An 18,960-nucleotide genomic window follows, 5' to 3' on the forward strand; every position below is an offset into this window, starting at 1 on the left:
TGTTAAAAACAATTACGTTCATCAGTGCTGGGATGTTGAGAAAAAAAGTCAAACTCCCTAAACGTGAATCGATTCAAAAAGCTATTCCCTGCCAAATCCTGCATGCAGACACCAGTTGTGTTTACTAAGCATTGATTCAAGATCACATTTTCATCTTTCATCTGAGACATTTTTCGCTAATGTGACTCGAGATGATGTTTTGTAATAGAGAGGAATAATAGAAAATGACCATCGGTGTCCAACACAGCTAAAAGACGAAAAGATTCTGTAAACAATACAATATAATAACATCAATTTTCCACTGTCTCTCACATTCTCCCAAACGTTTAATTAATAATCATAATACGATTCATGGAAACACAAGCTCTTTCTAGAGGCCATTAGACCGATTGTAATGTAAAGTCTTTCTATAATTTAGAGCAGATTTTCTCAGTTGTAATGCGCTTCTTCATTTCTATTAAATCTGTTTTTATTTTCAGTAAACTCACATGGCTTTGACTCGACTAGCAGGGGAACCGTGTGTAAAGCTACTGACACACCCGAGGGTTTAGTTTAAAACATGGTATTTAATGGGGAGCTATTATGAAAAATTCACTTTTGAGTCATTTTGAGACATTTAGATAGGTGTGTGTGTGTGTGTGTGTGTGTGTGTGTGTGTGTACGTGTGTGTGAGAGAGAGAGAGAGAAATATATTCCCCTGTTTGTTTTCAACTTTCCATATTTGTATTGGGGTTTAAACGAGCCAGTTAGATTTTCCCCCTAATGTGACCTCATATAAGAAGTTCGTTGCTCAGCTCTGCTGCTCTCAGTGGCTCATTAACGTACTCATTAAAAACAAGGCATTATGTGTGCAGTATTTCAGCTGGAGAATGAACACCTAAACAGTTTGAGAGAGCTCTGAGACCTAAAATTTTTTTTTTAAATCAGGCAACACTTAATCCCGGTTTGAGTTGAACGCCCCATGTATATGTATGTACGGTTCAAGTCGAACTGTGTTCTCTCGTTTTTTGACCAGTATAGTACAATATGGGTCTTTTAAGATACACACTATGGCCAAATGTGTGTGGACACCTGTCCATCACACGCATAAGTTTGAAATACACAATTTCAAAGTAACTTCTGGTCACATTACCCTGTGTACTGTACACAGACTATATGTATGAGATACAGTGTGTAATCACATCTACATCCTGTCCTTGTGCTTCTGTCTCTATTGCTGCTGTACTGTATATCTGGAATGTCCTCCAGGATCAATAAAATATGTATCTACTGTATCTATCTCTATGAAATGTCTTTGTATTTACAATGACCATATAGATCCAGATCTGTTCCACCATGGCACTGCTCCTGTCTACAAAGCAAGCTCCTCGAAGACAAGTGTCCTGACCTACTTGATTGTTTTTGTTCACATATCGCAGTAAGGAACCTGGGGTCAGAGCGCAGGGTCAGCCAGGACACAGCACCCCTGGAGAAGAATGGGTTAAGGGCCTTGCTTAAGTGGCAACTTGGCAATGCTGGGGATTGAACCCATGTCCTCCTGATCAGTAACCCAGAGCCTTAACCATTCGAGGAACGCATGCTCTCGTAGGCGGATGACACAAACATCTACAAACTACGCTCCAAAATCTAGTGGAAAAAAAAAAAAACTTATTAGAACAGTAAACTCTAAGATTGGACGTACAACATGTGATGGTGTCAGGGTTGTCTGTAAAGTTAGTTTCTTAACCCGAGACGCCTTTACAGGGAAGACTCAACTCCCTCCAAAAAAGGAAGCACTGAGAATGAAGAGTACAGTCCCGATTTAGGTCGGAGCGCGTGTTTGTCTGCTGACGAATTCGTGTTCCCATAAGAGGTTAAATGGATCTTGTTCCTTCGTTCTTAATGGAAGCCCTGTGGCCCACACTATCAAATAATCATATCAAGCAACAGCTCCGAGTCTGATGCATGTGAATGATGAAGCCCGTAAGCTTCCAGTGCGCAATAAACCTCTGCACATCGAACCCCGGCTCGAGACCTGATCGAAAGGCACTAGGACCGACGCGCAGACGTATCAGTCAGCCAACATCGATTTGTAGGCACGATGACCAAACCCGAGTCTCGAGCAGAACACTGCGAGTGTGACTGAGGATGGAGGAACGCAGCATGAAGGAATGCTCATGCATTATGAGCATGGCGAATGAAACTATATGTTATTAAATACAAGGTATAACGTTCCCTCCTCCGGCGGTGCTCTCTTCATTAACTAATTATCACGGCACATTAATTCTCTGAGCCCTGAAGGTTTTATTGGATTTACACGAGGTACTGTAATGTGTGTGTTTAGCGGGAGTGGCGGAAAAAAGTTCGTTTATTGCTAATAGATCTGAGCTTGAGGGAAAAAACGAAGAAGAAGAAGTAGAAAAATGCCGATGCAGAGCCAGAGGCTGCTGGGATTGCCTCATTTACATTCCACAGATTACATCAGAAAATTCAGAGACATTGTGTTTTTTTTTTTTTTTTTCTCTTTTCTTTCCCTCCTTTCAGTTGTTAATTGGGGATACCGTGGCTAGGAAAGAGATATGCAATGACACGTTAGCACAGTAACCACATCAAACACAAATCCCTAATTAGGACGTGTTAATGAGGACGGCACATGCTTGACCATGACTGTGATATTCTGCCAGCCCGTAAACACAGCTTTTTTTTTTTTTTTTTAAACTTCTACAAATGATCAGGAAGTCCTCTGCGCCTGCTGTGTGTGCTATTTACCCTGTTTTTTTTTTTTTTTTTTTTAATCGAGAAGTGGCAAACTTTCCTGTCTATCCGAGGACATGTTTACAAAGCTTTCATTTACGAGCAGCTCGCAGGCCCACTGTGCTCAGCCCCAGTGTGACGTTGATTAGGAGGCTTGTCAGAAATAAGCAGGAGAGCGACCCCATTCCACCTGTTTTCATTTAGTTCTGCTGATTTCCGCCGCGTAACATCTCGGGCCAGAAAACCCTCCATGACATGAGAGCGAATTTTACTCTTTTTTTTTTTTCTTTTTTTTTTCGATAGGGTTAATCTTCCTTTCTTTCTCATAGCAACTTTGATCACAGTGTGACCAGCAGACGTGCTTTCTGTGATCCGAAGTCGGTGCAGTAAACGAAATTAAATAAACCTATTAGTCACAGAACCGCTGCTTTCTCACCTCTGCCCAGATGCGCTTTCACGGTTTGTTGGTCCTCTGAAGGAGCCGGAGGATTCTGTCTAAAGTGTTTACAAAGTGACCTTGCGTTGAACAGAATGCAGAATTGTTTACTGTCCCGATCAATTAAAATAACACGCATTAGAATCATAGAATTAAATATATACGATTATATCAAAATTAGGGCTGTCAATATTAACGAGCAAACGGATCCAATGAATCTAGAAATTTGAACTCTTTACTATTTTTTTACAATGCGAATTAATCATATGTTTGACCTTTCCTAATCATTTGACCCTAATGGCTTCCCGTAATCACAGTGCGGTTACCCGGCTGATAGAACACAGATAATAAGACGCCTTCGAGTTTCATTATGAAAAGCTTTTAAATGGAAGTTTGGATAAAACCTTAAATGAAGTTGTGTGCTTGAGCTACGGTCAGGAGGAACAATTTTTTACAAGAATACAATAAGACGTGGGAGTGGTGGCTCAGGAGGCTAAGGCTCTAGGTTGTCGGTTTTTGTGGGTGCCCGTCCCATTTGAGAGATTTTTTATTTAAAAAAATTTCCTCCAACCAGTTTGTCATGCATCTCTGTGTTCCCACACTACACGTTTATAATACAAGTAAAGGTGAATATTTTAAAATTGTGATTAATCATGATTAAGAACAGACTACGATTGTGAATAACTACAGTAGAATATTTTTTTTTATTGATTGACAGCACTAAAAAAAATTAGACAAATACTTATGAGAATGTAAAGATGCACATTAAAGAAAGAAATAAAAATAATTCTAATAAAAATATAAAACAATTCTTGCCATTTCTTCCTGTGCTGTTATCTCTCTCTCTCTCTCTCTCTCTTTCTCTCACTGCTGTAAATGAGATAGAACATGTGTTTACTTTGGAGTGCCGATAGAGAAATAAGTAGTAAAGACAGATTTATTTTTTTTCACATGAAAGAATCACACATTATTTGAATTCCCTTTTTACACCGATGTTGTTTTAAGGTTTATTAAGTAGTGTGTGAAATGATGCTTCTTTTTCTTTTTTTTTTGTTTCCCCCCCAAAAACTTTCACAGTTAACACAACTGCATGCTAAATAGGCCAAACTGTAAATGATGTTTGTTAAAGGCTTTTGTTTCGCATGAGAGCTGATGTTTTACCTAAAATGTAATCAGAAGATTTCCCACAATCGTGTAGAGTCCATACCAGATCAGATCAGGTCACTAAAGCATAAAAGGGCACGAAAAAAAACAAACAAAAAAAAAAACAGAAAATTACAGAATCAGTAAATACAGAACTGTGCAAAAGTTTTGACACCCCCAGCATGCAGATTAAATTGAAATGAGAAGAAATGTTTTACTGTGACAGCCTGCAAAGTGCCTAAAGATACCATTTAAAAATCAGTCGTGTACGTACTGTAACAACCTCAGCAGCAACCTCATTTCCCCTCTCATCTGTTCCAACCACTCAGTATCACTGTTTTTCACACTGGTTCATGCCTTAAGCTAGATGTTTTTATGCTTAAATGATTCATAGGTCACTATATATATATATATATATATATATATATATATATATATATATATATATATATATATATATATATATTGCTCTCAGACCTACTGATTAGGGAAAACATTAACAAATAACTCCTTTATTTAACATCATGCCTCATCATTCTCAACGCATTCTGGTGCTAAAAGCAACTCATGATCCTTCAGTGTAGTTCAGAGCTCTCCTATATCACTGAGACAGAACCGTAAACAACAGCAGTAACCCATGTCACACCCGATTTAATGTGTTTGAACGATTTAATGACAACGAGCTGCTAAAAGGTCTCGATTGCGAGGGTTGCATCACCTTCCATACCGACAGAAGCAACGCAGTGCTTCAAACCTCCAGGACTCCACACCTCTCATGCATCTCGTTTCAGGAATAATGCGGATTTCCATAGGGCCTGTTTGACAGTTTTACAAAATATAAAAATAAACTTCACTGTCAAAACAATAAATGCATTTAAAATAGAATTTTATTTATTGAGTTAAATATTCATTTTTACGTATTATATATAGTTTTATTAGCAAAGCAAAACAACTAAACCGTATATTAGATATTATCCCTGTAAACTTTTCACGTCTGAAACAATAGATCTCAACACTAGCTGCTCCAGGATCACCCGAATGACATACGATGTGTCAGCTCAGATGACATTCATAGAAAAAATGTCTTTTCACCGAAATGAAAGACATGGGCTGTAAAAGACATTGTGTTGATATATGAAATAATATGGGTGCAATAAATGTAAAAATGATCAGAATCAACACACTGTATTTGCATAACATCGACTATTGCCTTTTTCAGTTCGTCTCTACACCAAGGATGATCTTTTTTATAGGAAATACTAGCTAGGTATATTAATTGAAATTAGGAATCCTTAGTTGTAGTTAAACCCTTAAGGATAGGTCACATCATACTTTTAGTTTGTTTGCATACAAATGTACCTACAGTACAATCTATCTTTCCAAAATTGCTTTTCCTGCGCTTCTGATTCAGTGGTAGTGGCGGATTTGTTGATGACTCCTGCACGTGGATTAAAGGTCTCATATTTACTATTTTTGACAAGGTATCAGAGGTGAAGTTATCTTAAGTGTGTCAGTTAATAATCCGGCTAAAAACCCTTCAGAAAATATAAGACCCTGGCAAGCCACGCCCACTCCCATGAAGCCAAAAGATCAAAGGTGTAAAGTTTACATTCTAAATAACTAAAAGTAAAGTTCAAGTAACTAATAGCGTAAAGTCTAAATGGATAAAAGTGTTTGAAAAAAGTTCAGAAGTCTCTAATTTCTAAAAGCACAAAGTCTAAAAGGCTGAAAGTGTAAAGTCGAAGAGACAAGCGTAAGGTCTAAGAGACTTAATGTGTAAAGTCTAAAAGACCAAAGGCATAACGCCTATAGTGTAAAGTTCAAAATGGCAACGTCTAAACAACTAACAAGTTACATCTAAACCTCTAAAAGTGTAAAGTCATAAAGTCTAAAACGCAGAAATGTCTAAAGTCCAAAAAGTGTAAGCATGTTACATGTACCAGTGATGTACTTTTCATTCTGTAAACAGAACACAGTGTTCCTACTTTACAGATACACATTGTCTAGACAAACGGTGGGGTTTTTCCTGTCTCCTTTTATCGGGAATAACCTTGCACACTGGTTCTTATCTAAAAATAAAATAAATTCATGGATTACTTGGGGATTTGTGTCCCAGCGATGTATTAGATGATATGGGCGCACAAATAAAGATGAAGCAATCCGTCTGAAACTCTTTTGTTTGTACTGTATTGGTGTGTGTCTCTGAATATTATATTTTAATATTCATTATTTAGAAACCTGCTTGATGTACTTGATATCCAAATTGTCCTCCCCTCACTTGTGAACAGATGTTTCGACTGGAGCGGGTTCTGCTTGGCGCTGTTTCCGCTCATGTTGCCCATGACGGCGACAAGCTTCCCACCAGGAACCAGTGTTGTCCTTTATTTAGTTTGTTCCAAATCTTATGCTTAGCCTTTGGACCAACTGTCTCAACATGCCCTTTTCTCAGAAGCGTCTTCATTCTGGTCACTCTCCTATAGAGGCTGTATCTATAAGGGCTAATGAGATTCTGCTCAGGCTCTCCTACTTCAGCCAGCAGGCTCTGTAAACCCTTCAATGTTGAAGCTGGACTATCAAGCACTTCTTTGACAAACCGTCTTTCTTGCCTGAACAGTAAGTGCGGCCTGATCATGGTAGTGTTGTTTCATTCGTTTTTTTCCCTTTTCTTTTCTTTTCTTTCCCTTCGCTTCCTTAGAAGGTTCAAAGCCTTGCTGATGTTTTAATTACTCATTCCATCTTTCTTCATCTTCCTATCGAAGATTCACAAGAAGGCAGTTATTTGATCTTCATGACAGCAGGACCGATCTAGTCGCGAATTTTCACCTGCGAGACCTTTTACAGACAGAGATAGCTACTGTGCGAGCATAAAAAGTAGATTAAAAAAAAAAAACACGGTGGACCTGTTTACCAACCAGCATTCATTTAAGAACATTGAAAATTTTCAGTAATGTTATACAAAGAAATTGGTGAATTACTTCTGCAAAGATTTACATCCTAGCGTACTTAAAATTTGATGCATGTCAGTGAATATTATCTATATTATTCACACAAGCTATTCTAAGAGTTGTTATCTTTTACTTATCATTTGTTGCCATGACAGCGAAGTCACCCACCTTGAATGACAGTAGAAAATTCAATATAGTCTATTAACCACAGCTCTTTTTGTCTGTTGAATTATTCGTTATTCAACATGCAAGCGCTCTCCGTATGTCTCGGGAAAGCACTTCACTGTAAAACTAAACTTTAATTAAAGAACTTCTATTATAACTTGGATGTGAGCTGTAGGCCTGCCGCAGCGCACCACTCACTCTCTTGATGTCAGCGTATCCATTAAAACAAATCACAGGCAGGTTAGTCGGCAAAAAGTGGGTAGTTTTTATTAATCGGAGATCTCAAAACAGCTAATCGGGATGATAAATTAGGTATAATATATCTGTGTGTGTGTGTGTGTGTGTGCATAAATTATGATTTTGTGACCTAGATTCGGTATCTCATGCCCGTGTGTCCTCCCCTCAAAGTGTGCGAAGAAAAAAATAGGAGAAATAATAATAAAAAACAAAAAAAAACCTGAAGTTCCCTATGGTAGTTGGCTCCGTTAACATTTTTTCTGTTTGGCTTTTTAAGTGTAAAGGTTTGTAGCTGTTGGATATGAGAGGCAGCATGGTGGATTAATGGTTAGCACTGTCACCTCACACCTCAAGGGTTGGAGGTTTGAATCCTCCCTCCAGACTGCATGTTTGGATTTAACACCTTCTCACCCTGCCTGGTGGGTTTCCTCTGGTTTCCTTCCACAGTCCAAAAGTTATGCAGTGTAGGCTAATTGGTGTTTCAGTTTCGCCTGTAGACTATAAATGGGTGTGTAAGTGTGAGTTTTATGTGCTTGTGCCCTGTGATGAGTTGGCACCCCATCCAGGATGTCCCCTGCCTTGTGCCCCGAGTTCCCTAGAATAGGCTTCAGGCCCCCCGTGACTCTACACAGGATACCTGGTTCACGCAGGATGGATGTATTTTGGTTACGAGGTGAAGCACCAGTGTTCTAAATCCATCAGGGTCTTCTCTCTCTCGCGCGCGATCTCTCTCTTGATTTTGTTAGGTTGCTAATTTTTTCCTGTTTCCTTGTGCTCATCCGTCTTCTCTCTCTATCTTTATTCTCAGAACAGATAATTAACCCAACTACTGTCTATGTGTGGAGAACTCTCTCTCTCTCTGTATATATATATATATATATATATATATATATATATATATATATATATATATATATTATTTATTTATTTTTTCATTTTCTATGCATTTTCACTATTTCTATCCTAATCCCATACATTTTTTCTAAAAATGGACAGAAAATGCCTTCCAGGTTTCAGCCATTTTTCTTAAGTAGAGCATAGATAGATAGAGTTGTATATACAGTACAGTAAGTAACATGTTTAAGAAAGAAAAGAAAAAAAGAAGGACAAAAAATAGTTGCATTTATAAATAAATATACAGTTTTCTTAAGTTTCTAACATTTGTTTATACCACTTATTCTGTGTAAGGTCATAAGGGTCCTGCAGTCTATCCCAGGGTGGAGTACACCCTGGAGGAGTCAATCCTTTGAGTGCCTGGAAGAAAGCCACCAAGCAGAGGATGAGATTCGACCCCCAACCCCCAACGTATGAGGAGACAGTGAGCTGCAGAAACATGATTTATTTAAGAAATTATTTTTGAATTATTGTAACAAAGTAGATTTGGGTTTTTTCTTGTTATAGCAGCTGTTCGAGCTAAAAAGCCCGTGTGGTAATGTACCTATGTGTTTAATCTAATGTACAACATGCACCAAAAAAAAAAAAAATATATATATATATATATATATATATATATATATATATATATATATATATATATATATATATTGTAATGAACCGCTATAAATTCATGATTTTACAACAGTATCATAATGTATTTTTATTACCATTTTAGAATACTGCAAAATATTTTCGCCCCACACATAAATTATCAGTAACTGTGGTCAGTTCAGTAACTAATAAAAGTAGATACCTTTCATCTACAGCTGGGGGCCAGAAGTTTTGAGACTGACGCAAATATAAATTTTCACAAAGTCTCCTGCTTTGGTGCTGATTATACTGAATTACAAGTATTCCATAAGTGTCAAAGATCTTTACTGACAATTACATTCAGTTTTTGCAAAGAGTGATATATTTGCAGTGTTGACTCTTCTTTTGCAATTCACCCTGACATGCTGTCAATCAACCTTTGGGGCCGTATCCTGACTGATGCCCATTCTTGCATATGCTGCCCTTCCTGAAATATATAAAGTTGAGCACTACCTTCCGGGTGGTGTCATGCCAACATTATAGCATCTTGATATCATTATAGTGTGGGGTTGCCTTTTTTAGCCAAAGGAGTGTGCTCATTTACAATTTTGCCTAGAAACACAGTCATGAATAAAGAACAATACAAAAACATTCTCAGAAAGAAACTTCTCCCAGAACAGTTTGGTGATGCACATTGCCTTTTCCAGCATGATGAAGCCCCTCGCCAAAAGGCAAAAATAATAACTGCTGTAAATGGCTCGGGGAACAAAACATGGAAATTTTGGGTCTAGACTTTAATCCTATTGAGAACTTGTGGTCAATCCTCAAGAGGCTGCTGGACGAACAAAAACCCCACAAAGTCTGACAAACTCAAAGCATTGATTATGCAAGAACAGGCAGCCATCAGTTAGATTGTGAACCAGAATATGATTGACAGCATGTCAGGGCGAATTGCAAATATTGACTCTTTGTATAAACTTAATGTAATTGTCAATAAAACCCTTCAACACTTATGAAATGTGTGTAATTATACGTTAGTATACCAGAGTAACATCTGACAAAAAGATCTAAAAACACTGAAGCAGCAGACTTTGTGACAATATATATTTGTATCATTTGAAAAATACTTTTGGTCCCCGGCTGTAATTGCATAAACCATGATTTTATCGAGTGTAGAACAGTGCACTTCCATCCATTACACGTCCAGTCACCATTCATCAATATCTTACTGATTGTAGGTGAATGTTTTTTATTGCAATAATAATCCAAGTGCTCATACTCGACACACTTCTGAGGAACAAGACCTGACCGTCTCTTTTTGGAGAGGAGCTTTACTCCTGCTTCACTGCTTCAGTCCACGCAGTGTTCAACCAAGAGACAAAGTTACGCTAAAAATCCCCCGGAATTAACAATGTCCAGTATTGTCGTGTCTGCATAATTCTCAAACGGTTGACATCATAGATAATGTTTCATTAGGGCATATATACTGTCATCTACTGTAATCTAACATACAGTGAATTATTGTTAGAAAACATTACAGCAGATGTGTCTGGGCTGCCAGTACTGTATTATACTGTTATATTACATATTATGTTTACAGTCACTTGTTTAAATATTTAAACACGACACGTTCCTTTAATAACGTCCTGAATTATTTATTCACTCACTCTCTCATGTAAACAATTAACTTACTTATTGTTTTTAATCTTATGTACTGTACTGTATGTAGATGGTTTCTGCTGTCTATCTAAGAAATAAAAAAATCTCCAAACTGTTTATATAGAAATAATTACGTAAAGGGTTCAGTTTTAAAACACCCTTGTTGATATCCGTAAGCGCATAAAATGATGCTGGCGAATATGATTCCAGGTATAGCAATAAGAAATCAGTGTAATAATGTGCACTGTGAGCAAGACTTTGTCAGGACGATGGACTGTAAAGGACTGTTTATTGGTCACAAATTTAACCTGGATGTAACCTGGAGGATAACTATTGTCTAAGTAGCGGTTAACTGACTGGGTGAGATTTTAAGTATTACCTGAATAATCCATATTAAATACGGGTTTATTACACTTGCTTTAGTGTATTATTAGGATAATTAATTAAGTAGAAAAATGTATTAGTTACTTATGGATGATTTTGGATATCTTTTAATAATAACTTTCATTTATAAAAAAAATACTTAGTGCATATATATATATATATATATATATATATATATATATATATATATATATATATATAATCACTTATGTCAGTGCAAAATGCCGGAAGCCATTGTCACATGAAACTTTATTAATTGTGCATGCACACATTACTTGCACTTCACAGCACTTTGGCAAAATGAAAACAACAAAAAAAAATCAAAATCAAATGTTGGCACCTCTCACACAGGCTATGTAAGCAGCAGTTTGCACACTTCCTGTGCTCGGTGGTTACGTTGTATCACACTGCGCAGATATTATTCTAGTGGAATACCCCATAGTGATTTGATGAACGAAGGAGCATGAATAAATAAAAACGCATAAAGCGGCAAGGAACTTCAAAGGCATTGGGACAGTCGGAGCAAACAAGCTTTACAGAGGCCAATAAATGTGTGTGTGTGTGTGTGTGTATGTTCATGGCAGTGACTCAGGAGTGTAAACACAGGAATTAGCTCACACCTCCAGAGACTGAGCACATCTCTCTATAATTGAATTAAGCCTGTCACATCTCCTGAGCTGCATATGCTAGTCAGTGGTATGGATCAGTCATAGCTTTTAAGATAATACCGCATATGCCTTTCCATCTGCATCAAAGGCTGTAGTTCATAACCTCCCACCAGCCTAAAACCTTCACGTACAGTATGTGTTGTGAATGTCAAATGTCATGTGTCAGATGCGTAGCGGGAGGTGGGATTTGTTCGTTCGGCACCCCTTGGAGGAGCCGCAAAAACCAGAGGAGGTAAATGTCAGGTCACGGAGAGACATGGTGCAAACAAACTGTCTGTCCTTGCTTCATGGTCACAGCATGTCGAACTTCATGTCTAAGCTGTAGGAGCTCTAGTGTCTGGAGACTAAAACCAAAAAAAAACAATCGTAAGGAATGGGAAAATGAAATAAAACTGGGATCTTGGTGATCTACTTAGGACTGGAGTAGTTATTTCTATCCTGATGCATTTAATGGAGCTGTAAAGGAACCAGTGTTCTTCCTTGTGTGGAATGTAACTAAGAGTTAGGAGTCCTTTAAAATCCAAAATGGTTTCGGCTTACCATTTGGAAATAACTGAACAAAACTTCAAGCAATCCATCCACTTCCATGCAACTTCAATTTCTTTCAAAGAGTCTTGCTGTTGACAGCAGAAGGCGAGAAAATCTCAAATACAGTCAGCTTTTTTTTTTTTTTTTTTTTCGCTCCAAGGACGCAAAAAGCCGAGGAAGAAGCTGCGCATTAAAGCTGGCGCCTGTGTACCGATGTCATTTTTTATGTCAGCAAATTAAATTGGCAAATTCGATTCTTCGCTTAAGTGAATTAAACTTGTGGAACTGAATGATGATCATCGCTTTTGAATCTTGGTAGCAGGATGAGTCTCAGCAGGAAGCGAAAGATGAATGGAGGATATGGTGAGAAGGAAGCAAGTAAGGGCATAATTGTGTAAAGAATAAAAAATAATAATAATCTGCCTGGATATTTTTTTTTTTTCTCTTTTCAGCCATCAAGGATACAGTGTTGTGACTCCGACTATAATTCTGGTGTCAGAAAAGAAATAGACTCGATAACCCTGGCGGCTGACCCCCTGAGTAAGTGGCACGATATGAACTCGCTTTCTACCTCGACTCTGGAGGCCACAGAAAACCTTTTTTTTAGACTCCCAGGCCCTCTGTGAATGCTTACGCCTAAAGGCGCCGGGGCTTTAAATCTGAGATGTAATTGAACTGTCAAGAGACTGTCTGGGATTGTTTCCTAAGGTCCAAGTAAAATGTGCAAGCAATAAGATGCAGATTCAGGGATGTGTCTAGATGCCACCTGCGTAAGGTCATTCCAAAAGGGCAATTACTTTCGAGATTTTTTTCCCTTTAGACCGCCTTCCCAAACCTTGCAGCAAAGGAAAAAAAAAAAAAAACGGGCTGGGAAAGAGAAAAAGCACAAGTACAGTTATGTTTCCCATCCCAATATCTGAGAAATGGAAAATGAACCAGGTGGTACAAACACATGCTCACACCTTGTCAGAAGATGACAGACAGAGATAAACATGTGAGGTGCCTGTTGAGGGAGCGGAAAAGAGGAGGTTTCTGCTGCACAGCTGAATTTAATCAAGTGATACAGAAAACACTGAGACACAACAGCTTGCCAAAGTCCAGGCTCTTGACGTGCGCCAGACTCTGCTGCTAATTAAAAAAGTTTAATTCTGAAACTACGCCACCGCTATCCAAGGACCCAGAAGTGCGTCTTTGTAGGTTCTGGCGAGGGCTTATCGCCGACCGCCAGACCGGGTCATCACAGCGAAGAAGCAAACACCACAGTGTGTAAACTTGGAAGATGCCACCAAGTGTGCGCTTTGGGACCAAGCCCAAACTTCTCCGTTTGCCTTCTTTTCCAGTCAGGGAGGCGAGGAGTCATACGCCGGAGGGTGGAACAGACACGGTGGATCGGCCCCGTTCCTCTCCAGGGTACATCTGTTTTGGCTACCGACTCAGACGTGTCTTATTCCCTCACGTCAATCTAGCAAACACGCAAGCCACGGCATTTGGTCAGCCGCCGGAATTTCGTCCTGATAAAGAAGCGAGCGAGCGAGCGAGCGAGCGAGCGCGAGCTGTTCGAGCGGCAGAGGCTTAGCATGTATCGGAGAAACAAAAGTGCTGTAGTGGTTAAATAGATAATGGAATAAGAGTACTTCACTGTGTAACCTTGGACAGGGTCAAGGCACTGCGTGGGCTACAGTACATTCATACACTTCTCGCATTCATCAGAACGCGTTCTTCTTGGCGAGAAAAAAAGAAAAAAAGACCTCGGTTCTGGCAGTGCTGATTTTCAATTGAAGTTGCTAAGAGGCCGCATCCTTTACTCACTCATGACCTAACATGAAAATTGAGAAATTCTCCTGAGGTGGTGCAGCCTCGAGCCTCAAGATCTTCAGATGAAGCCACTACAGGCTAATGAGTGATAAGAAACGCTGGTGCATCATATTAGCTTATATTTTCTGTTCGTGTATAACCACGAGGGATACAGCGGATAAAGTAGAAGTAGAAAATAACGCCTTATACTGAAAAAAATCCAAATAGCAAAAAAATAAGATATTATATTTAGCATGGAATAAATATTCAAATCCATATATATATATATATATTTATACCCAACCTCATCAAGCCAACTGATTTAGCTGAACTCGTTAACTCCTGGTAAGTTCTCTATTGCAAATAAAGCTTTAATTTCTCCTCCTGTTCTTTAAAATCATGGTGAACCCCAGTGATTGTATGACTCTCCTAATGATGGTGCAGCTATTATCACCTGACAAAGAGAACGCACTTACTCGCTCAAAACAAAAAAAAACCCTGAACTTCATTTCGAAACAGTACGCTCTTGCTCTCCATAAACCTGTTAACTGTTGTGTCAGGTGGTGAGATGTATGTCACAGAGCCCTAGCATCAGACTAGACTCCGAAGCCTTGGATGCAGACCTGCTGAATGAAGTGTAAACACCTTTCTTTCACACGTCATATTCCATGGTTGAAATCAAGACACCAGGGTGCGGTACCGCTGTCCTGTGAGACGTATGACTCGCCTCGACTCATATGAAATGTGAGCAAATTATTAACAGGTGTGACATTTCTCCGGTAAGCTCAAACCGCTAGACATGCCAGCACTCCTAGTGCTAATTGAGTGGTATGTTTAATGGGATTTTCTTTCCCTCTGACTGCAAAAAAAGCAAATGAAATCAGTCAAATGTTTGAACAAACCAGATTGAATTTAAAATGTCATATATGTTGAGTTTATAGGGTTATAATTGCATTTTTGTTTGTTTGTTTCTTAGAACAAGAATAATGACGATTATGCATTTAGAATCGAACATCATGAACTATTTAAAAACAATTAATTAAAAAAATAAATTATATTATATCAGTAATGATATTTGTTTATATTTATTTATAATGATTGTTTTTTTTTCTATTTATTTATTTTTTCTTAATTGTCATTCCATGTGTTTTTATTAAATCACATTAATGTCATCATCAATCATTATTCTGAATAATGGAAAATGCACATATATAATCAATTTTACAGCATTATTTAATAATGATAATAAGATTTGCGACAAATCTCTTATAGTAAGCAATCATATAATACTCCTATATTGTTTTTAATCACAGCTGAACTTTCACTTTTCATGTCATCCTTTAGTAAAGAGGCATAAAAGCTGTCTTTCCCTGTCTGAAGATAAATTTGTGTCCACCTCAGACACTTGCCTGTTCCAGGAATATTATATATATAAAACACTCATTGGTGCTATTGGGTGTTATTTATGTAAGCCTGTCATCCTTCTGTCTAATGAGCCCCAAACTACGAGCATAATGAAACGGCTTGTGTTAACACGCAGTAAATGAACAGCCCAGGGTTAAGCTGCCCTCTGAAGTAAAATGCAGCAGATGCTCCTGCGTCCCGGCAGCCCCGAGTGGCAGTCCGGAGGAAAAGTAAACCCTCCGCGCGAGTCATGTGTTAACACCTTTCTCTCTCCCCACGGAAATCGCTTTGACTGATGGGTTCGATTAGACCTTTTATTTTTTTTTATGCAATGAGAACGGTACTTTTTGTAAGTATAGTGTAGAGTTATCGTAATAGCACCTTTCTATTAAAAAACCCATGAACCAGCAAGCCAGATGCTAGATGCCAGGTGTGTGTGTGTGTGTGTGTGTGTGTGTGTGTGTGTGTGTGTGTGTGTGTGTGTGTGTGGAGTTTGTAAAGTACAAACTGTGGGATGTAGGAGGGTTTCGTGTGAACAGCGATGACCTGAGTAAGCACTTCATGATTCAGTTTCGCCTGGGAATAGGTCGGCACAGGGCACCAGAGCGTGCGCTGCACCTGACTCACCTACGCACACACTGTATCCAGTGGCCAGGGCACACAATCCGCTACTCATTAAATACAGCAAACACTGTGTGTAATACGCAAACGCTAGCAACGAAAGCTCACAGGAACAGGTACTGCTATTAAGATTTTTGGACAGTTTTGGATAGTGTTGAATTCCTGAATGAATCTACAGTACATTCTCCTAAATTACGAACAGGTTCTGAGGAGCAGGCTATCCAGAGCTGGTCAGTCAGATCTGTCTTTGACTGCTAAGTGTGAATGTTTGTATGTTTTAGCAATAAAATGCATCCAGTGCTGATGCTTTTTGTGGTTTTGGTTTTTATTACATATGTCCTTTATATTGTTCTTTACTATTCATGACAGTAGATAGTTAGTCGAGCTATCTAGAGAAGGAAAATAACAAGTGCCCGAGAGACGTCTGCAACTAAGTGCTCTTGAAACAATTAGACTTATACGTAATCATTTGATAAAATGCCACTCTAATACAGTAACTCCGATTACTGTATTATTTCAACAGGTGTGCTGTAGCAAAACGCGCCCCTTGTGTTGTTTTCATTACAGATTTACACGCACAGATAAACGCAAACGGCTCACCTGCAGTGATCCACTGATCTCTACTTATCTATAGTGTGCAGAAATACTGATCTCCAGCATGCACTATTAGTGCTTTTTTTTTTTTAAACTGCCTAAAGCAGGCACTGGCTGAGAAAATAATACAGATAATAATAAAGAATCATAAGGATAATAATGAAAGAGAATAAAAGAAAAGAACATAAAGTTTAGTTTGGGCAAAGAGGCAAATTTTCTAATGTTGACCAGCATATCCAGAGGTGCTGTTTTGGATTATAATAATAATAATAATAATAATAATAATAATAATATATTAAATATATCCCCGGCAAATTTGTCTCCACTTTAGACACTTGCCTGGTCCAATGATACAAAAGAAGAAAAAAAACTCACTGGTGCTATTTGGTGTTATTTATGTAAGCCTGTCATCATATGCACGGTGTGTATATACAGTACGGGGAATATACCCATGGGTGTCCTATCACCACTTTACTGGCATCAATGTTATGTAATTCACCTCTCAATGTTATGGCTGATCGCTGGACATTTATTCATATCTGTATTCAACATGCAGTCATCATTAAACAGCTGTGTGTATTGCCTCATTAACACCATTGTACAAAGAGTGGTGTGCAGTGTATAAGCAGTGTGCAGTCCTTCCAAAGCTTCTGTGTGATTGTAGTTTGTGTGTATATACTACTGTGCATATATATATATATATATATATATATATATATATGTTTGATGATGTTAAATATCTCCATGAACAAATGTACACCAATCAGCTGTGATATGGAGAATATCAGACAACCCAGAGCAAATAAAGGGAGGTGTATGTGTGTGTGTGTGTGTGTTTAGAATAAGGAGGAAACTGCAAGAATAAATAAAAAATATAAATAAATATTATTTCAAACTAAAAACAATACGCTGTTATAAATATTAATAATTTTATGGGCTCATGCACTCTTTCTGCGGATGGATAAAGCAATAATATTTTTACAAGACAAAATATTGTTTTAGATGAATGAAGGATTATCGATCCGTGAAATATAATAATTATATATATATATATATATATATATATATATATATATATATATATATATATTCACAGATAATTTTTTTATATAATTGCATGGATATGAAGCATGCACTGGGGATGATGGAGCGAGCGCGCACACCTGTACCAGTCCAGTCCTTTCTCGTAGTTCCTATCGAAGAAGTGCGGCTCGTTCCCGACGGCGCGCACGTCCGGGTGAACTCGGAGCGCCTCCAGCAGAGCCCTCGTGCCCCCTTTCTTCACGCCTATAATAATAGCCTGGGGTAACTTCTTCTCCCCGTAATCCGAGGTGCAGTTCGGGGCTCTCCCCAGCCCTGCGTCCATGGTGGCGGTGCTGGTCTCCGGGTGCTCCAGGTTCAGCGCGGCGCTCTGGCTAACAGGCGTCTCCGGCCGAGCTCGCACCCATCCCGGAGTGACCTCCTCGGCGTCGGGTTTCTCCGCCGCCGCGGGCGTGGTGGCCGCGGGTCTGTCGTGCGCCGCGCGGGAAGAAGAGCTGGAGTAAAGTTTCTCCCGCAGCGTGGCCAAAGTTGTGACCTCCGGCGGCGCCTGGTACGCGTAGCTCTCCAGCAGCACGGGCACGCGCAGCGAGTCGTAGCAGCTCATCAAACTGTAGAACAGGTAGGTGACGGACAGCGAGAGCGTGAACATGAACAGGATTTTGCGAGGCACTTTAGAAGCGAGCAGCGCCGTGCCGGGCAAAAATGCCATCTCTGATAGCAGGGATCCTCTCAGAGAAGTGGCCAGACATGTTTCCTCTGCTCGCTCACCCTCTCCGAGTCTTGCATGGACACTCAATAGCGGTGATCTGTCACTATCAGCCCCCTCGAGTTGCAGCAGCGAGTCCAGATGAGACACTTCTTCGCATGGTTATAAAAAAAAAAAAAACACACACACTCTCTCTCTCTCACACATACACAGGGATCGTTAAAATTCCAGGAGAGCCGCCGCGTCGCTTCCTCGAGCATCGATTTCTTTCTTATTCGGGCGCTGACAGCCCTTTGTCACAATTCATCGGAGTGAACTTGCAGATGAGAGAGCCTGCGGTCGGGCGTCCTTCCAAACGTGCGGCCCGGCTTGACACGCGCGCTCGGTGACGGGCCAAGCACTTGGCATTTTACACGCACACGCACGCACGCACAC

General features: G+C 39.2%; 1 protein-coding gene across 1 annotated transcript in view; it reads right to left on the minus strand.

The window, feature by feature from the left end:
- hs3st4 (heparan sulfate (glucosamine) 3-O-sulfotransferase 4) overlaps positions 1 to 18,661 on the minus strand; it is a 121,994-nt gene extending 103,333 nt beyond the window's left edge. The window contains exon 1 of the mRNA XM_053491375.1: positions 17,942 to 18,661. Coding sequence (XP_053347350.1) covers positions 17,942 to 18,528 — 587 coding nt within the window. The 5' untranslated portion in view covers positions 18,529 to 18,661. The remainder of the gene's footprint in view (positions 1 to 17,941) is intronic.
- Positions 18,662 to 18,960: the final 299 nt, after the last annotated feature.

The sequence above is a fragment of the Clarias gariepinus genome, chromosome 3 (assembly GCF_024256425.1).
Source record: "Clarias gariepinus isolate MV-2021 ecotype Netherlands chromosome 3, CGAR_prim_01v2, whole genome shotgun sequence".
In the NCBI taxonomy this organism is placed as follows: domain Eukaryota; kingdom Metazoa; phylum Chordata; class Actinopteri; order Siluriformes; family Clariidae; genus Clarias; species Clarias gariepinus.